This window comes from Orbicella faveolata, unplaced genomic scaffold (assembly GCF_042242905.1).
Source record: "Orbicella faveolata isolate gen_17 unplaced genomic scaffold, um_ofav_v1 contig_26, whole genome shotgun sequence".
Classification (NCBI taxonomy): domain Eukaryota; kingdom Metazoa; phylum Cnidaria; class Anthozoa; order Scleractinia; family Merulinidae; genus Orbicella; species Orbicella faveolata.
Genome location: NW_028301554.1, coordinates 6,457,849 through 6,479,755, shown reverse-complemented (window position 1 = coordinate 6,479,755; position 21,907 = coordinate 6,457,849). Strand labels below are relative to the sequence as shown.

At 37.4% G+C, this 21,907-nt stretch overlaps 1 protein-coding gene across 1 annotated transcript; it reads right to left on the bottom strand.

The window, feature by feature from the left end:
* Window positions 1–1,821: 1,821 nt before the first annotated feature.
* Window positions 1,822–3,060, bottom strand: LOC149107848 (adenosine receptor A3-like). The gene has a single exon (XM_089295803.1). The coding sequence runs from the start codon at window positions 2,947–2,949 to the stop codon at window positions 1,930–1,932; it is 1,020 nt and encodes a 339-aa protein (XP_089151929.1). The 5' UTR covers window positions 2,950–3,060; the 3' UTR covers window positions 1,822–1,929.
* Window positions 3,061–21,907: the final 18,847 nt, after the last annotated feature.

Genomic DNA, 21,907 nt, shown 5'->3' with positions numbered 1-21,907 from the left:
TCCTAGCCCCCAAGTCAATTATTCCCGGTTTTTCCCGTTATTAGCCGGTCGCGAACCCCCAAATAAAACGTGTTCGCTTTACCGTTAGCTATTGAGAGAGCGAACTGAAGAGGTTAGACGCCCAATCTAGCTAGCCTTCAGCTTTCGGTTGAAGCATCTATATAACAAACCTCATAAACTTGCACGGATCAGTACCGAGGTGAAATAAAGAGGTCCAGGAACAAGACGGACGCTTTGCTTACCTCCAAAATCCGAAAACCAAATGCTGAAACATTAAACGCTAAATTAAGACGTTCGCGCGAAAATGTTCTACTCGAAAGATTTTCTTCAAACTTCTACTGCGGACAGATCATGAATTACTTGTTTCATAAAAATAAACATTGGGGGTCACGGACTTCGTTTCAGAGATAAAGCATGTGGAAAACTAGTCTGATTTTGAAAAATTGGCGCGTGTAAATCAGCATGGTCTCCAGGGTTTTTAGCTTAAAACATCAAAGATGAATCAATGGAGACAAAGTTTACTAGCAATATTTTGTACAAGTGAATCAGTTGCGTTGATAATTCTCACAAAACGTAACACTTTAATAGGCAGTTGAAACTGCCGCACAGATAAAAGAAGCGCTAAAAAGAACGAAATTCGATGGTGCATTTTGCAAAAAATTCAAACTTCTAATCGATAGATTTCCTTCATTTTTTCATGTAATAACGTGATGGTGCCAATAGACCTTTTTCGACTGGGCGGTTTGTTGCCCCATTTCAGACCATGTGATGATACTCTTGAGAATTCTTCCTTTCATATTTTCAAATAGTCGCGTGCATATGAATAAATAATTTTTAGATGGATAAAAGAACAATTCTCTAGAGAATATCACGTGGTCTGTAATGGGACAACAAACTGTCCAAGCGAAAAAGGTCTATTGTGACACCATCTTATCCAAATGTTACTTTGTTTCTTTGGTACCATATCAGCGAACACTGAACTGCTGCTCGTACTCTAAATATAAAAATCAACCACAAAATTCCCTTAACCAGATAATCCAAAAAAAATAATTTAATTCATCTGTTCAATTCACGAGTTTGTTCACAGAGCACTTTGATATTAGTGAGCGCGCACTCGATGCATGACGCGGCTTGTGAATTTGCGTGCGTGGTAAGGATTTGCAGAAGCAATTAGCGCGAACGTCCTTAAAGTGCCTATGAAATGAGATTTTTGCACACTTTTTTTTACCCTAAAATATTGAAGTCTATTTTTTTTCTGATTCGTAAATTTCGATTTTGGGCTTCGGACAAGCGCACAATAATTTTTTTCCTGCTTTGAAGTTGGGCAATTCGAATAAAAAATGTGCGACATTCCGCGCGCGGTCAAAATATGCAAATTAAGGACCGTTGACGTCATAATGTGTGTAAAACCTTTTAGCCCTCACGACAGCTGAGAGAAACCAGCGAAAGAATGCCGGGAAGGTTTGCTTTATCGGAGGACCTGGTTTGATGAGCTGTAAAAACACCACTTAAACGCAAGGCATTGTCATTCATCTGTTTCCGAAAGATGACATCAGAAGGGCACAATGTTTGTTTCCGGCCCAAATTGTCTTACTTACATGTAATTCTGACCAACCGTAAAATGATGTCTAAAATTATTCAGTGGAATAATTATGAGTTAAGAAATCGCACACTAAACATGCCATGCATTATTGTCCTAAACTGGTTGGAAAGTTGTTAAATAGTAGTTTATATGTTACATGATCCTGAACCAAGTTAAAATTTTCTCGTAGTTTAGTTGTGGTTAGTGGCGGTGCACAAATGGAGTTAAGAGACAAAATATGCGTGTAAACAAATTTATGCACAACTGGCAATGCTTCACTGATCACGGAACATATGTTTCGCTTTACAATTCAAGAGCATCTAATCTACAACATCAACTCAGAGTTTCTAAACTTTGGTATCCAGAACTTCCAGTTTAAACTTCAGCTGTAGGAGACTGTTGTGAGTTCGTAAAGTTCTGAGCTCTGTCGCCGGAGTCTTCTTACTTCTTCTATTAATATTTACCATGTTTGGCGCGGCTGGTCTTCTTAAACAACACAAAACCAGGGCTTCTCTAAGCTCAGGTATTCTTAATGCGTACACAACTGGATTCGCAAAAGAATTGGAGTAATTTATAACGTTCACCAGGTCATAAAATGTCCGCGGTATTTGGACATCATACACAAAAATTAAACCGTTCAAAATAACTAAAGGGATCCAGCACAGCAAAGCAAGAATAGACACAAATAGCAAGGTCTTTGTTAAGCGTTTGTTTTGCGAGTCTCTGTTTTGCTGTTGTGGAGCGATATTTCCGCGTCGAAACTTTCTCCGAATGCCGATGTTACTGCCACATATGATGAATGTTATAATCATGACGTATGGCATCCAATAATGCATAGCACGTTTGAATGAAAACAAGAGATGTGTTGCACTGAAGAGGGCGGCGATAAAGAGAGTCAGTGCCCACACAGTAAAAACAATAATACGGTATGCTCGCATTGACAGTGTTCGGTGCTTAAACGGCCAGTAAATGGCGTAAAATCTCTCGCCTGATACGAAAGCTGCAGAAATTAACGACGCCTGCGAGAAAAAGATATCAACGATCGTGTAGAAAATTGGCAAAGACATCGGCGAAGTCCCTTTCCAAAGTTTAAACCTGCTCCCAACAGTGTAAATGTAGATAGGTAGCGACAGGACTCCTAACATCAGGTCAGCAAACGCCATATTGATAACTAGGAACAAACTTCTCTTACGAAGTCTCCTGTCTACTGCAAACAGAACAACGGTGAGCAAGTTTCCTACAACAATAAATACAAATATCAAAATAAATGCGGCGCACAATGCGATGCCTTCTGCCATGGAAGGAACAATTATTGATGAACCAGTTGCATTCTCTGAGCTATTTGTAGCTGCTTCTGTTCTCATCATATTTTAGTTTCACTGAACGATTGAAACGTCGATTAAATTTTGCCGATAATAACGTATCGTTACTTGATGGGAAAAATAGGAGTTCTGTAAACCGCAATATATGAGAAAGAGGAGCGATTGACAGATCATAACCAAAGTTGTAGTTTTTGACCGTTTTAAGACTAATCATCGTGGGCTAATCTTTCACATGACATGTCTCAGTTGACTTTACACTGACGTAACTTGTCAAGACTTTATAGACACCCATGTGCAACTTAATACGTCTGCGAGCGTGTTATGACTGCAATGTTTACCGGCTTCAACACGGACATGAGGTTGACACTACGGTCTTTCTGCGAAAAGAAAACGACACAGACACTTCAAGATAGGTCCTCAATTCGTGCATGTTGGGCTTGATAGTTATTCCAAATATTATTGATCGCTTGTTAGAATTGTATTATTTGGGTCGCTAATAATGAGCGTAGATTGTAACGCAGCCAGATAAACGTGACAGGAACAAAGAATCAGCAGCGGCAGGGTGCTTTTCTGTACATGACTTCAAATTGCGCCCATGAAATAAAAGTCTTACTTATTTCCCCACTTCATCATTTTAACTTTTTTGCGACAAACGTCATTATGAAAAGCTTAAAACGCTTAAGATCGGTTGTTTTGTTTTTTCGTTCCAAAAATAAAACAAAACAAAAGAGTGGCCGTGTTAGTTTGAAAGAGGCGAAAGAAAAATATTTTTCAGAATAGTTTTGCAATAACTGCCATAAATCGTGACTAAGTTGCGTCATCCGTCGCGATGCTTATGTCATGTTCCTCAAATTTGACGAGTCAGTGATCAACACAGAAGCATGTACTGTTTTTTTTTTCCCCTTGCTTTTAAGTAAAGGTTTCAAATGATGGTTTGGATGTTTTGCTTCGTTTCATTTCCTTAAAACAGTGAATGAGTAAGCTTGTTATTCATATACTCCATAGTGGTTTTACCGAAAAGTTTGTAAAGAACTGAGGGTGATCTCAAACGCGTGTAAATAGTTCCCTTCAATAAATCTGTATAATTAATTTCCCAAACATTCAACAGGAAGTTGATTGTAAAACAGAATTCACAGCGTCGACCGATCGATCGATAGAGGTTAATTTTAACTTAACTAATTATAAGGTAATTTAATTGGAACAAAAGTACGGGTTTTGCAGGGAAAGTGAAAATTAACAGCGCTAAAATATTAAAAAAAGATTACAAAATAAAATAATTACAACTTTGAGAACGTTTGTTATGTGAAAGCAAGATGTAAGTACTGTGTCGTGGGATGCCTTCAATTTTCAAACGTGTCGAGGAAACAGCTAATACCCAAAGCCGAAGGAGTTAACAATGTTTGACGACATCAATTGACATGTAGTCACCTTTTTCCTTAATATAAGCCAATCATTAAATTAAAACTTAGAAATGATGGACGAATTCCTCTTAAGAAAAGCTTATATTGTAGCTTATATCTTGTATTGGTACTTTTTAAGGCACAGTTATTAACGGGTCACTGAGCCTGCTTGGGTAAACGTGCTTATATATTTTGTGGAACTCGTCGATATCTTTAACATGTTTATCTCCTTGTTATTTTGTGCTCACTGCAAATAACTATCGGCTAAGTGGAATTTTTGACCCAAGGCGATTGAAAGAAAAAGCGAATTAAGGCGGCAACGCGAATGGACATTTCACGTTGTAAAATTTACTAATCATCGTTGTAATAACTAGTAAATTTAGTGAAAAGCTAATTTTAGGTGACATCAGCTTTTTAAACTGTTTTTGTTACTCGGGATTTGGATTGCTTACGCTAGTGGCCATAAAATTATAGAATTAGTTATTTCAAAGATTAAACAGGCAGCTTATAATTAAAAAGATCGCGAAGCATCGATGGATCGATCGAGGAAATTTATGCTGAGGAAACTTGGAGTAGGAATAAAAGTCTGCTCTGTTACCAAAGAGAAAGCGAAACGATCCTTTGTTAAAACAATAGCTTGAGCAGCTTGAAGCTCTGTTGAACAGTAATTCCAATTTAGATCTATATGTACAATGCAAAATTATAATGAGGATACTGCAACCATATTGGAGATCCATTGGAAAGTTTACACCAGAATTCTAAACAAAATTTAAGGCTAAAATGTTCAAAATTTAAAAATTTATCCATAAAAAATAGTCTAAGAAGGTTAGTTTTGACAGAAAGCAAGGTCTGAAGTGTTGTCTCGTGACGAGGAAACAGCTCATGGGCAAAACCGTGGGCGTTTACGTAACAACGTCTGAAGGCACCAAGTGGCATATTGTCAACATTTTCCTTGATGTACGCGAATTGTTAATGGTTAACCAATCAAAAGTCCGCAGCTTTTATGCACTGTTCTTGCTAGACTAAATTTGAATTTCTTGAAATGGTTAGAAACTATTTGCTTTTAAAACTCACTATGAAATAAATTTTTGCAAAAAAATGCAATGGAAGTCCTCAATCAAAATAGCACTCATTTCTGGGTACTAAATTATCCTGACTTTCATATTCCTTTTGCAAGAATTTAAAATTCACAATGAGCTTGGTCCGAAACAGAATAATGAACAAATTGGTACTCGGCTACCGTGAAAAACGCTAGTATATTTGTTTAACTTTACACGGAAATATCACAGAACTGTATTTTGAGACAGGTTCCTACTTAAATTCTAGGGATATTGTGAATTTTTATCTGCATTTTCGAGTATTTTGCTGTTACGTGATTGTTAAATGTCTCATTTTATTTTAGTTTATCAGCCAATTATTCTTTGAGTGAAACAGGAAGGAAGAATAGCCTAATCAACAGCTGGGTAAGTCATTGATAATTTAATAGATGTAGTTGTTTGGTTTGCATGGATATTAACTTTTTATTGTTTATAGAGTTCTTCAGCAATCCATTGACGTTAGGGGTACGTCATAAATATGAATGAATATGAATATTGTATGAATATTGCATGAATATTGCATGAATAATTACTTTTTATAGTTCATGGAGTTCTTCAGCAAACCATTGACATTAAGAGTCTTCGACATTTTTCTTTTTACAAAATACATGTATAAAGTGATTTACATGTGCAGAGCGATTTATAAGCGAAAACAGCAGATATATCCACCAGACCTACTGTGGCTTTCTAATTTTGCTGCGTTCGTGAATTGCCATCAGTCACAAGCTAATCCTCGATATTTAGTCTCTGGCGGCGCACGTAATTAAACATTTTAGTTTAAAAAGGAAATATTTGCCGTTCTAACTTTACAAAAGAATAAGGAACAGAATCATATTAACTCAATGTCTTGTTTGATCTTGAATTTCCGAGAAGTATTTACCATTGAGGAACCATATCTTACAGCTTAATTCTCTATTAACTCGAGTTTATAAGTTATGGTTATAAGCCTTTCCGACGGGGAAAGTAAACTTAGAGATTTGGAGTTAGTTTTACCATGCCACTTGGAGTTAGATTGGCAATTGAGTGCACATTGTTAGCGGCCCAGTGTTAATGAAGTGATAGAGATGCGGCATCTGTTTTCGTTGTCCATTTTATGGCCCACAAATTTGAATAATGACCATCAAATAACCATTGGCGCTCTCTTTGTCTTAAATTTCAGTTTCGGTAAAACAAATGGACTTGGAATGAAAATTCAATGTTGCACAGTGCGCTGAACTTGTCCTTGAGCTAGTAATTGTCCTTTTAGCGACCTAGGAACACTCTCTTAGCCTCACTAGCCAAGCGAAAAAAAAAAAAAAAAAAAAAAAAAATATATATATATATATATATATATATAGAATACATTTAGGTCGTGTTCTATTGGGATCAACCGTTTCTGGCTGTTGGGTCTTTTCGTGTTCTATTGGGGGAAGACCGTTTTCTGTTGCTTTGCTTGATCAAGGCTTTTTTAACCGGCCTCAAACCTGGGGGAAACAGTTTAAAAAGCATGATTGTAGGTCGCGTGAGGACTATTGCAAGGAGTTACCGCGTTTCAACCGTAAATGGTTAGAAAAGTACATTATTTTCAATCGAAGGACAAAACTTACTTAGATAGCTGCATGAGATTTTGTAAAAAGTGAAATGGTTTTGGAAGCGGGATGATCAGTACAGTTTAAAAGTCCGCACATGACGAGTGTGGACAAAAACATGAAGTTCTCTTTTCGCTTAATTTCTTCTGGGAGTTACATGCTTCAACGGTCATAAATTAGTCACCAAACCTCAACTCAGGCCTCTACAAAATTATATTTAAAGAAAACTCAGTACACTTCTTCAAGGAATACGGTTCCTATTACAGATGTAGAAACGGGCACACATCTTTTGATATTTTCGTCCTTATTTATCATAATATTCATAGCTGCTGCTAATTCTCTTTCTTAACTGTATATTTTGATCAACTACAAAGTTATGTTCACCTAGTATTAAGGCAAATTAAAAAATCGTTGGCCAAGCCCAAAAATTTTCTAAGGGATCCTTGTTAATTTTGAGGTTTATTTTAATTCCCAGCTATTATCGTAACAAGATATTGCATGAAGATAATTAATTACCTCTTGTATTTTGTGCTGTGTTTATAGGGAGTACATTAATGCTGTACTAATAAAGTTGAGATCCAAAGTTTCACTTATTCAACCTTTTGTTGAGTTCACTGACGATACACAATATTTTTAACATTGCATACCGTAGAATCAAATATTAGCATGATTTATTAACAATGTTCAAAACAATGTTTTGTTATGAAATATTAGAAAGTAAAACCTGCAGTATCAACCTAGACGTTCTACTGTCTCGTTTCACTACAGTTTGGTATCCATCACTTCCTGTTCAAACGCCACTTGTAGTTGACCGGGCTCTATTCTTATTTTCCTGTGTCTTTTAGTTGCTGTAATGATCGGCGCCGCTGACCTCTTAGAGCAGCACAAAACCAGGGCTTCTGTGAACTCAGGAATCCTTAACCCGTACAGAACTGGATTCACAAAGGAGCTCGATATATTCAAAACTACCACCAGGTAATACCAAAGGCTAGGTATCTGGACGTGATAGACTAATTTTAGACTGATCGAAATGATTAAAGGGAGCCACGACAGCAAAGCAAGAGTAGATACAAACATCAAGGTCTTTGTTAAGCGTTTGCTTTGCGAGGCTCTGCATGGTTGCTGTGTTGCGACCCCTCCATGTTGAAACTTTCTCCAAATGCCGATGTTACAACCACATATGATGAATATAACAATCAGGGCGTATACCATCCAAGGATATATAGCGTGTTTGCTTGAAATAAAGAGCTTCAATGCAGGGAAGATGGCGCCAAAAACCAGAGAAACTACCCAGATCAAACAAATAACAATGCGGTATGCTCGTAATGATAGTCTTCGATACTTGTGTGGCCAATAAGTGGCGTAAAATCTCTCGCAAGATATGAAAGCTGCTGAAGTTAAGGAGGCCTGCGAGAAAAAGGTATAAACGATCCGGCGCAAAGCTGAAAAATACATCGGCAATCCGGCAGACCAAAACTGATATTCAAACCCGACAACGTAAAGGAACATAGGTGGAACCAAAGTTCCTAGCATCAGGTCAGCAAACGCCATATTGATGACTAGGAACAAACTTCTCTTACGAAGGCTCTTGTCTACTGCAAACAGAACAATGGTGAGCAAGTTTCCCACAACAATAAATACAAATGTCAAAATAAATGCGGCGCACAATGCGATGCCTTCTGCCATGGAAGGAACAATTATTGATGAACCAGTTGCATTCTCTGAGCTATTTGTAGCTGCTTCTGTTCTCATCATATTTTAGCTTCACTGAACGATTGAAACGTCGATTAAACTTTGCCGATAATAACGTATCGTTACTTGATGGGAAAAATAGGAGTTCTGTAAACCGCAATATATGAGAAAGAGGAGCGAGTGACAGATCATGACCAAAGTTGTAGTTTTTTGACCGTTTTAAGACCAATCATTGTGGACTAATCTTTCACATGACATGTCTCAGTTGACTTTACACTGACGCAACTTGTCAAGACTTTATAGACACCCATGTGCAACTTAATACGTCTGCGAGCGTGTTATGACTGCAGTGTTTACCGGCTTCAACACGGACATGAGGTTGACACTACGGTCTTTCTGCCAAAAGAAAACGACACAGGGACTTCAAGATAGGTCCTCAATTCGTGCATGTTGGGCTTGATAGTTATTCCAAATATTATTGATCGCTTGTTTCAATTGTATTATTTCGCTTGCTAATAATGAGCGTAGATTGTAACGCAGCCGGATAAACGTGACAGGAACAAAGAATCACCAACGGCAGGATGCTTTTCTGTACATGACTTCAAATTGCGCCCATGAAATAAAAGCTTTACTTACTTCCCCACTGCATCATTTTAACTTTTTTGCGAAAAACGTCGTTATGAAAAGCTTAAAACGCTTAAGGTCGGTTGTTTTGTTTTTTCGTAACAGAAATAAAACAAAACAAAAGAGTGGCCGTGTTAGTTTGAAAGACGCGAAAGAAAAATATTTTTCTGAAAAGTTTTGTAATTATTGCCATAAATCGTGACTAAGTTGCGTCATCCATCGCGAAGCTTATGTCATGTTCCTGAAATTTGACTAGTTCATCATCTGCTGTATTTTTTTTTTTCTTGATTTTTAAGTAAAGGTTTCAAATGATGGTTGGGATGTTTTGCTTCATTTTATTTCCTTAAAACAGTGAATGAGTAAGCTTGTTATTCATATACTCCATGGTGGTTTTACGGAAAAGTTTGTAAAGAACTGACGGTTATCTCAAACGTGTGTAAATAGTTCCCTTTAATAAAACTGTATAATTTATTTCCCCAAACATTAAACAGGAAGTTGATTGTAAAAAAGAACTCGCAGCATCGACCGATCCATCGATAGAGGTTATGAGTTTTGTAGTGAAAGTGAAAATTAACAGCGCTAAAATATTTTGAATTTCTTTAAATGGTTAGAAACTATTTGCTTTTAAAACTCACTATGAAATAAATTTTTGCAAAAAATGCAATGGAAGTCCTCAATGAAAATAGCACTCACTCCTGAGTACTAAATTATCCTGACTTTCATATTCCTTTGCAAGAATTTAAAATTCCCAATGAGTTTGGTCCGAAACAGAATAATTAACAAATTAGTGCTCGTTTACTGTGAAAAACGGTTGTATATTTGTTTAAATTTACATGGAAATATCACAGAACTGTATTTTAAGACAGGTTCTTACTTAAATTCTGGGGATAATGTGAATTTTCATCTGCATTTTCGAGTATTTTGCTGTTACGTGATTGTTAAATGTCTCGTTTTATTTTAGTTTATTAGCCAACTATTCTTTGAGTTAAAAGGGAAGGAAGAATAGCCTAATCAACAGCTGGGTAAGTCATTGATAATTTAATAGATGTAGTTGCTTGGTTTGCATGGATATTGACTTTTTATTGTTTATAGAGTTCTTCAGCAATCCATTGACATTAGGGGTACGTCATAAATATGAATGAATGTGAATATTGCATGAATATTGCAATATTTACCTTTTATAGTTCATGGAGTTCTTCAGCAATCCATTGACAGTAGGAGTCTTCGACAGTTTTCTTTTTCAAAAATATATGTATAAAGTGATTTACATGTGCAGAGCGATTTAAAAGCGAAAACAGCAGATATATCCACCAGACCTACTGTAGCTTTTTAATTTTGCTGCGTTCGTGAATTGCCATCTGTCACAAGCTAATCCTCGATATTTAGTCTCTGGCGGCGCACGTAATTAAAAATTTTAATTTGAAAAGGAAATGTTTGCCGTTTTAACTTGACAAAAGAATAAGGAACAGAATCATATTTACTCAATGCCTTGTTTGATCGTGAATTTGCAAAAGTATTTACCTTTAAGGAACTATACCTTACAGCTTAATGCTCTATTAACTGGCGTTTATAAGTCAAGGTTATAAGTCTTTCCGACTGGGAAAGTAAACTTAGGGATTTGAAGTTGGTTTTAGCATGCCACTTGGAGTTAGATTGGCAATTGAGTGCACATTGTTAGCGGCCCAGTGTTAATGAAGTGATAAAGATGCGGCATCTGTTTTCGTTGTCCATTTTATGGCCCACAAATTTGAATATTGACCATCAAATAACCACTGGCGCTCTTTTGTCTTCAATTTCAGTTTCGGTAAAACAAATGGGCTTGGAATGAAAATTCAATGTTACACAGTGCGCTGAACTTGTTCTTGAGCTAGTAATTGTCCTTTTAGCGACCTAGGAACACTCTCTTAGCCTCACTAGCCAAGCGAAAAAAAAAAACCAAAATATATAGAATACATTTAGGGCGTGTTCTTTTGGGATCAACCGTTTCTGGCTGTTGGGTCTTTTCGTGTTCTATTGGGGGAAGACCGTTTTCTGTTGCTTTGTTTGATCAACGTTTTTTTAACCGGCCTCAAACCTGGGGGAAACAGTTTAAAAAGCATGACTGTAGCTCGCATGACGACTATTGCAAGGAGTTACCGCGTTTCAACCGTAAATGGTTAGAAAAGTACATTATTTTCAATCGAAGGACAAAACTTACTTAGATAGCTGCATGAGATTTTGTAAAAAGTGAAATGGTTTTGGAAGCGGGATGATCAGTACAGTCTGAAAGTCTGCACATGACGAGTGTGGACAAAAACATTAAGTTCTGTTTTCACTTCATTTCTTCTGGGAGTTACATGCTTCAACGGTCATAAATTAGTCACCAAACTTCAACTCAGGCCTCTACAAATGTATATTTAAAGAAAACTCACTACACTTCTTCAAGGAATACGGTCCCTATTACAGATGTAGAAACGGACACACATCTTTTGATAGTTCGTCCTTATTTATCATAATATATCCACAGGTGCTGCCAATTCTCTTTCTTAACTGTATATTTTGATCAACTACAAAATTATGTTCAGCTAGGTCTTTGTTAAGGTCATTCCCAGTATTGCTTTGGGCATCCCTACTGCGCATAATTTCACGTCTGATTAGCACGCGCGCATTAGAAAATGGCGACTTGTTCTTTACGGCTGGACCTCGCCATAGAGGTAAATCGTCATTTTATCGTAAACGAGTAAGGTGACCTATCATTTTTTTCTGTTGTTTTGAATTGAATAATAAATTTCTGTGTGTAAAATAAATATGGACCGATTCTCAGGGTAGAACAAAAAAAACAATCGTCGGAAACGTGAATTTAGCGAGCAATCGTGACGACAATCATGGTGCTATTATAAGGATTTATTGGATGTAAACAAGGCGTTGTTGCTCCTAAACGAACATGGAGACCCCTCATTTTTGTTTCAAAATTTAAGTTCCTATAATATAAACAATCAATAGGCAAAGTTTCACAAAAATCTCAGTGCAGGTTCTATTTCAGTGGAATGACCTATAGGGTTTGTTTTATGAGGATCGTCTTGGCTATTGTGTGACTACACCTCCCTGTTGAAACTTTTTACGAATGGCGATGTTACATCCACATATGATGAATATTAGAATCAGAATGTATAGCGTCCAAAAGTATGTAGAATGTTTGGCTGAAATAAAGAGATTCAAAGCTGTGCCGATAGCGGCAAAAACGAGAGCAAGTGTCCAGATCATAAATATAACAAGGGGGTATGCTCGCGTTAACAGTGTTTGGTGTTTAAGTGGCCAATATGTGGCGTAAAGTCTTTCGGCAGAAATAAAAGCCGCAGAAATTAACGAGGCAGATGTGAAAAATGGATCAGCGATCATGGAAAAAATATACAGAGATATCCATTCGAATCCAGTCGTCCAAAACTGATAAACAGCCCCGACAAAGTGAATGGAAATATATTCAGCCACAATTGCTAACATCAGGTCAGCAAATGCCATATTGGTTACCAGAAAACAAACTTCTCTTTCGAAGTCTCCTGTTTACTGCAAAAAGGCGGAACAATGGTGAGTAAGTTCCCCACAATGATAATTGCAAGCTCGAAAATAAAACCGGTGCGCAATGCCATGCCTTCTGCCTTGTAAGGAACAATTCTCGATGAACCAGTCGCGTTCTCTGAGTTAGTGTTAGCTGCTGCTGTGATATTCATTTTAATTTGTAGTTTTGACAAAACGATTGAAACGCCGAATAACCTTAGCCGATGACTACGTATAGACGAGACTAAGAAATAGGAGTTTTATAATCCACACTTTATAAGACTAACGACCAAGTGGAATCACAGCCAAATGTATAGCTTTTTCAATTTTTGAAGACCGATCACCGAGGACTATATAAAGTGAATAATGTTCCATTAAGACGCTATGCTTTAGGTCTACCATACTTTCAAAGTTGACGCACTTTGTCAAGACGTAAGTATACGTGTGTTCAACCTTGATAAAACGGTAAATGTGTTTTTCATTTTTGGGCGATAATTGTATTTTAAATGGATCGTGCGATTAATAACTTGACATGCCGGGGGAATGAAACCTTGATGAGGAATAAATTACGAAAAAACAAGGTTTCTAAGTTCATTTGCAGCCGGGGAAATTTAAAGGGTGACCAAGTGGCACATCACGGTCAAATTTGTAGTGTTTTCGCTTTTTCAGGGACAATCATCGTTGACTAATGAATGAGTTGCCAGTAATCGGATACCCGTGTTTGCGCGAAGAACTCTGGGATCGTCAGGGGGCAAACATTGCTAGTCGCTAGAAGGAAATGTATGGCGAAAAGTTGTTTTGAGGTACAAGAAAACGATTTTTGAGAGAGATCAATGCTTTTTCGCCGTCGTTTTTATCGCAAATGGATTTGGGCAATGTTGATATGTGGAATATGTAAGTGTTTGTTTGAATAACCGTGAAATATGGGACAAAATCTACTGATAAACTCAATTGCTTGCGTGAGGTTTATTGTGAAATTTACATCGCGTAATGGTCTAAAAATATTACAAAATTAATTAGGTATAAATCGAGAGGAAATAACCCAGAAAGCCTTTTAAGTTGTGTACAGGTTACTTCTGGCTTATTTGAAAGCTCAGTCATACAAATAATACTGGAAATAAGCCCGGTGGCGATCATTGTACAGTCGAGGGTTGATTTAATGACAAATGAGTCCGCGCGACTCATGCTGTGTGGCTAATGTGTTGCGCAAAGCCTTTGTTTTGCTTTTACAAGCACGTATTTCAGCGATTTTCCTTTTCTATAGCAGAACAAGGGTGGGAATATATCTCTGAGTATTTGTATTTAAAAGTGCCATTTGTGCGTGATTATGCTTTCCAAAGTTTGGTATTGACGGTTGAGTGAAATTGCCCGACACAAAGGGTAGTGGTTCCTTCTGCAATTTTCGATTTCTGTTTTAGAGCTTCTTTTCTGTCTTTATATTTAACTTCTCGGAGGGTCTTTTCTACCATTTGCTCCGGGTAGCCTCTCGAGATCAGGCGTGTATTGAAATTTTCAATATTCTCTTCAATGTATTTCACAATAAACCTCACGCAAGCAAAAGGGAGTCTATCGGTAAATTTTATCACTTATTTCACGGTTACTCAAACAAAAACTTACATTTTCCATGTATCCACATTGCCAAAATCCATTCGCGATAAAACAACGGCGAAAAGGCGTTGATCTCTCCCCAAAACCGTGTTTTTGGGCGTCGAAACAACTTTTTGCCATACATTTCCTTCTAGCGACTTGCAATGTTTGCCCCTTGACGATCCCAGAGTTCTTTGGGCAAACATGGGTATCCGATTACTGGCAACTCATTCATTCAACAATATGTTCCATTAGTGATGCAAAATGCCTCAGATTACTGGCTTTCAGACAAAAGTTCCGAGAACGCGAAGGGTTCATCAAGAATTGTGCCTTACAGGGCATAAGGCATTGCATTGTGCTCCGTTGTTAGGTTGGAGTTTGTTTTTATCGTTGCAAGAGAGTTGCACACATTCCGTTGGCTGCAAACAGACCGATACTTTGAAAGGGAAGTTTGTTTGTTTGTTTGTTTGTTTGTTTTTTATCAATATGGCGTGTGTTGACTTCATGCTAAGAGTCTCTACCAATTTACATTTGCTCAGTCGGTGTTAGCTGCAAGTTTTGGACAGGTAGTTGAGACCGCCGATGTTTTTTTCCGATTTTCTAGCTTTATTAAGATCACGAATTTAATATTTCTTTCACATTCACCGCGTTAAATTCTGTGACTTTTTGCCACAGCGTATAACGACTTATGGATGCACGCGGGAAGTTTGGAGAGCACGAGCTCCAAACTTCCAAAGTGCATCCATAACTCGATATATGCACCGCTAAAAGCATAAAACAATTCTTTTGTAGCATAGCGACGACAACTTGAGCGCTAAGGCATGTTTTATTTGTGATTGACTACAAAGTTCTCACAATGCACGGTGAACGAAAAAAAAAGAATAATATTGCCTGGTTAAAAACACGCCACAAAAAGCTGAGCAACGGCTGTGCCAGAACGCTTCATCTGGTTTCTAAAATTGTTCATGAATAATTCGCTTCTTCGAACTAGTAAAAATGTAGGAAAACAAATTTACACACTCAATGAACATATAGACAAACAATGTAAAAGACAAGTACTTATGCAAGGTTTAGTCACGCGTCGCCCAAGTGTAATATCAAACAGTTATTTCACTAGCGCGCGTTTTGGATCTGAGTTGGCTATAACCATCTCATACCTAACAAGCGCGAGTGCCTTAACAATGAACATTAAACGCAGCACACAATCAGACTTGTGTAATTAATGAAAAACTCGTCGATATGGGGGTGGGGGGGGGGGGGGGGGGAGGGCGTTTGTTGGGGCCTACGAGAAACCAGACTGAAATTTATCAAAATTTCTTGAGTGAAAAACCGCTCAAAAAATCACTCAAAACTGGCAAACCACCGAACATCGTGATTGAAACTACCTTTCACAAGCTTGAATACAGTTAGCTTGATACAGCAAGAAAGATGCGTACTTTTAATTCTTTGAGGGATCAAGACATTTTCATTTGAAATCATTGCCTTGCTATAACTTTTTGGGTTACTGTTAACCTCTCGCATGCTAGATTTTTTCCCTAAAAAGGCAATTCAATGTTATAAATGCCTTAATTGTTTTGAGCATGAGAACTTACATTTCCCTCCACTTCGAGGGTGGAGTAGATGATTCTAATATGCAAATCAAACTTTGTTTTCTAATTCATGTAGAGAAAATGAGTGTTTGTCTTCTTGGTCCCCAAGTCGATTATTCCCGGATTTCCTCGTTATTAGTCGGTAGCGAACCCTCAAATAAAACGTGTTCGCTTTACCCTTAGCCATTGAGAGAGCGAACTGAAGAGGTTTGACGCCCAATGTAGCTGGCCTTCAGCATTCGCTTGAGGCATCTATATAGCAAGCCTCATAAACATGTACGGATTTACCGAGGTGAAGTAAAGAGGGCCAGGAACAAAACGAACGCTATGCTTACCTCCAAAATCCGAGAACCGAATGCTGAAACATTGCACGCTAAATTAAGGACGTTCACCCGAAAATGTTCTACTCGATAGATTTTCTTCAAACTTCTAATACGCACAGATAATGAATTACTTGTTTCAGGAATGAAAAAAAAAAAAAAAAAAAAAAAAATGGGGGGGGGGGGGGGAGGGGTCACGGACTTCGTTTCAGAGATAAAGCATGTGGAAAACTAGTCTGATTTTGAATTATTGGTTCGCGTAAATCAGCATGGTCTCCAGGGTTTTTAACTTCAAATATCAAAGATGAATCAACGAAGAAAAACTATCCTAGTAATATTTTGTATAAGTGAATCCGTTGCGTTGATAATTTCAAATGTTGCCAACGTTTTCACAAAACTTAACCCTTCAATAGACATTTGAAACCGCTACAAAGATAAACGAAGAGCTAAAAAAAAACGGAATTCGATGGTGCATTTTGCAAGAAATACAAACTTCTAATCGATAGATTTTCTTCATATTTTTAGGTAATAGCATGATCGTGTCAATTGTAATGCCATGCATCTTATCCAAATGTAACTTTGTTTGTTTGGTACTCTATTAGCGAATACTTAACTACTGCTTGTACTCTGAATGTGATAATCAACCACAAAATTCCCTTCACCAGATAATCCAAAAAATAATTTAATTCATCTGTTCAATTCACGAATTTGCTCACAGAGCACTTTGATATTACTAAGCGCGCACTCGATGCATGACGCGCTTGAGAATTTGCGTGCGTGTTAAGGATGCGCAGAAACAATTAGCAAGAACGTCCTTAAAGTGCCTATGAAGTGAAATTTTCTCCTCTTTTTTTCCCCTAAAATATTGAAGTCTATGTTTCTCTGATTGGTAATGTTCGATTTTGGGCTTCGGAAAAGCGCGCAATAATTTTTTTCCTGCTTCGAAGTTGGGCAATTCAAGTAAGAAATGTGCGACATTCCGCGCGCGGTCAAAATAGGCAAATTAGGACCGTTGACGTCATAAGGTGTGTAAAACTTTCCAGCCATCACAGCAGCTGAGAGAAACAAGCGAAAGAATGCCGGGAAGTTTTCTGTTATCGGAGGGCCTGTTTTGGTGAGCTGTAAAAACACCACTTACACGCAAGGCGTTGTCATACATATGTTTCCGAAGGACGACGTCAAAAGGGCACAAGGTTTCTGATTTTTTCGGAGACATTGGCCCAAATTCTCTTCCTCATCTAATTTTGACCAACCGTAAAATTATTCAGCGAAATAATAAACATGCCATGCCTTTTTGCCTTAAACTGGTTGGAAATTTGTTAAATAGAAGTTTACATGTTACATGGTCCTGAACCAAATTAAATATTTCTTGTAGTTTAATTGTGGTTAGAGGCGTTGTACAAACGGACTTAAGGTTATTCCTCAGAATTCCATTGCGCCTCCCTACTACGCACGATTTTTGCGTCATTAGCGCGTGCACATACACAACATATACAAAATGGTGGCTATTGCTATTAAATGTAAGGATCACCTTTTTTCTAGGCAGTGAAAATAGAAAATGAGAGCATAGCTAGCGTTTGGAAAAGATAATATGTGCTCTCAAGAACACTGCGTGCTTGGAACATATTGAAACGCCATCAAATTACTCCTTACAATTGCTGTAGTGCATTCATTGATGTTTTTCTCACTTAACTTTCTCCCTTTTTTTCTGCTCTCAAAATGCGTTAAGTGGATGGTTCAAATGTAAACGTTTCTGAAAGGAGATAGTTTAAGGAATTATGGGGTTTATTGAAGGTCCTCCTGCTCCTAAACGAATACCGGAACCCTCCTTTTTTATTTCAAAATGTAAATACTCTTGAAGTAGGCAGCTAACAGGTGAAGTTTGAAAGAAAATTGATTGCGAGTTCTATTTCAATGAAATTACCGTAAGAGACAAAATATGCGTGTAAACAAATTTATGTAGAACGCTTCCCTGATCACGGAACATATGTTTCGCTTTACAATTCAAAAGCGTCTCATCTACAACATCAACTCAGAATTTCTAAACTTTGGTATCCAGAACTTCTTAATTAAACTTCAGCTGTACATGTAGGAGACTGTTGTCTGTTCGTAAAGTTCTGAGCTCTGTCTCCGGAGTCTTGTTACTTCTTCTATTAATATTTAGCATGTTTGGCGCCGCTGGTTTTCTTAAACAGCACAAAACCAGGGCTTTTCTAAACTCAGGTATTCTTAATGCGTACACAACTGGATTTGCAAACAAATTGGAGTAATTTATAACGTTCACCAGGTCATAAAATTTCCACGGTATTTGGACATCAAAGACATAGATTAAACAGTTGAAAATAACTAAAGGGATCCAGGACAGTAAAGCAAGAATAGACACAAATAGCAAGGTCTTTGTTAAGCGTTTGTTTCGCGAGTCTCTGTTTTGCTGTTGTGAAGCGATATTTCCGCGTCGAAACTTTTTCCAAATGCTGATGTTACTGCCACATATGATGAATATTATAATCAAGACGTATGGCATCCAATAATACATAGACTGACGTTTTAATGAAAACAAGAGGGCGGTGACGACGACAGTCAGTGCCCACACAGTAAAAATAATAATATGGTATGCTCGCATTGACAGTGTTCGGTACTTAAACGGTCAGTAAATGGCGTAAAATCTCTCAGCAGATATGAAAGCTGCAGAAATTAACGACGCCTGCGACAAAAAGGTATCAACGATTGCATAGAAAATTGACAAAGACATCGACCAACCACCTTTCCAAAGTTCAAAACTGTAACCAACGATGTAAATGTAGAGCGGTAGGGACATAGTTCCTAACATCAGGTCAGCAAACGCCATATTGATGACTAGAAACTACTGCAAACTACTGCAAACAGAACAATGGTGAGCAAGCTTCCTACAACAATAAATACAAATATCAAAATAAATGCGGTGCACAATGCGATGCCTTCTGCCTTGGAAGGAACAATTCTTGATGAACCAGTTGCGTTCTCTGAGCTATTTGTAGCTGCTTCTGTTCTCATCATATTTCAGTTTCACTGAACGATTGAAACGTCGATTAAACTTTGCCGATAACAACGTATCGTTACTTGATGAGGGAAACAGGAGTTCTGTAAACCGCAATATATCAGAATGAGGAGGGAGTGACAGATCATGACCAAATTTGTAGCTTTTGGACCGTTTTAAGACCAATCATCGTGGACTTATCTTTCACATGACATATCTCAGTTGACTTAAAACTGACGCAGCCTGTGAAGACATATTTTAAAGAAAAGTTTTAGAATGATTATATTGCCATAATTCGTGACTAAGATGCTTCATCCATCAAGAAGCTTGCATCATGTTCCTCAGATTTGATGGGTTGATCAACGGAAGCATCTGTTGTGTTTTTTTTTTTTTTTTCTCTTAATTTTGAGGTAAAGGTTTCAAATGATGATTAGTATGTTTTGCGTCAATTTATTTCCTTAAAACAGTGAATGAGTATGCTTGTTGTTCATATACTCCATGGTGGTTTTACGGAAAAGTTTGTAAAGACCTGACGGTTATCTCAAAGGTGTGTAAATAGTTCACTTTAATAAAACTGCACAATTAATTTCCTCAAGCATTAAGCAGGAAGTTAGTTGTAAAAAATAGTCTGAGAAGGTTAATTTTGACAAAAGCAAGGTGTAAGTGCTGTATCGTGACGAGGAAACAGCCTTTGCGCAAAACCGTGGGCGTTTACCTAACAACGTTTGACGGCACCGAGTGGCACATTGTCAACTTTTTCCTTGATGTACGCCAATTATTAATGGTTAACCAATCAAAAGTCCACAGCTTTTATGAACTGTTCTTACTAGACTGAATTTGAATTTCTTCAAATGGTTAGAAACTATTGGCTTAAAAAACCCACTATGAATAAATTTTTGCAAAAAAATGCAATGGAAGTCCTTAATCAAAATAGCCCTCATTTCTGAGGACTAAATTATCCTGACTTTCGTGTTCTTTTGCAAGAATTTAAAATTCCTAATGAGTTTGGTACGCAACTTAACATTAAAGGAATTAGTGCTCGGCTACCGTGAAAAACGGTAGTATATTTGTTTAAATTTACATGGAAACGTCACAGAACTGCATTTTGAGACAGGTTCTTACTTAAATTCTGGGGATATTGTGAATTTTCATCTGCACTTCCGCGGATTTGTAAGTCTCATTCTATTTTATTTTATTAGCCAATTATTCTTTGAGTTAAAAAGGAAGGCAGAAGAGCCTAATAAACAGCTGGGTAAGTCATTGATAATTTAATACATGTAGTTGCTTGGTTTGTGTGGATACTTCCTTTTTATAGTTCATGGAGTTCTTCAGTAATCCATTGAAATTAGGGGTCTTCGACGTTTTTCTGTTTTAAAAATACATGTATAAAGTGATTTACATCTCTAGAGAGATTTATAGGTGAAATCAGGAGATATATCCACCAGACCTACTGTGGCTTTTTAATTTTACTTTGTTCGAAAATTGCCATTTGCGACAAGGTAATCATCGATATTTAGTCTCTGACGGCGCACGAAATTAAAAATATCAATTTGAAAGGGAGATGTTTGCCTTCTGAACTTTACAAAAGAATAAGGAACAGAATCATATTTACTCAATGTCTCGTTTGATATTGAATTTCCAAGAGGTATTTATCTTCTTGGACAACCATACCTTACAGCTTAAGAGGCTGTCCGTATAAGAACCGACCACTCGATTTTCGGCCGAAAACAGAATTGCTTCAAATTTTCTGTGTGAGACAGTTAGTCCATATGATAAACAAAAATAGCAATAATTTGGCTTTAAGTGCTATTTTTCAATATTCCTGGCGACGATTTCCGAGTACGGTCCAAAACCGTAAAACCGTTCTGTTTCGAGTCAAATTTAGGCGTTGCGCGGAAGGAGCTGAAAAATTACGCTTTTACTCAAATACAATAAAACTTAGATATGATTTTATTTCATGTTTTTCTTTCGATTAACGGTAAAATATTGAAAATCGGGCTGAAGAAAAATTAATTATGATTTTTTGAAATTGCCGTACAGAAGGCCTTCGCAAAATTTTAGCGGGCATGTTGCTGGTTGAAGGAGTGTTTCTCAAAAGTATAACGTGACTTGGAGCCCTGACCAATATCCATGTCTAGTACTAGGGCTAGTGTACCGAGAACTGGAAAAAAAACTTTGGGCACTAACCTTTTGGAACTACAGGAGTTTGATCAACATAGCTAATTTCAGACGCGAAAGCTTGCCTGACACAATTTCGCACCGATTATTGTTCTTAAGTTCCCCATATAAATTCTTAAGTGTCATTGTCGGAGAAAACCGGGCAGTACCAAAAGATCGAGGTCGGCCGTTTACATTCATCTTTTCACAGTATAAAAGCTATCCGAAAAGATTAACAACCATGACATTTGCCGAGGTAGGTGTTCGTTTTTCTTCGAGATATCGCCACATCGCGATTTTGGCCCTCAAGCGGTCTAAAATGATCGAAATTTCGGACAACTTTAGATGAGCCTAAAAGGTACTTCCTACAAACTCCAGAAACTCTTATTTTCATGAGATGATATTTGTTTCCTTATTAG

Bases quoted from the DNA above. Each gene is read 5' to 3' on its own strand.
- LOC149107848 (XM_089295803.1), bottom strand. From the start codon at position 2,949: ATGATGAGAACAGAAGCAGCTACAAATAGCTCAGAGAATGCAACTGGT.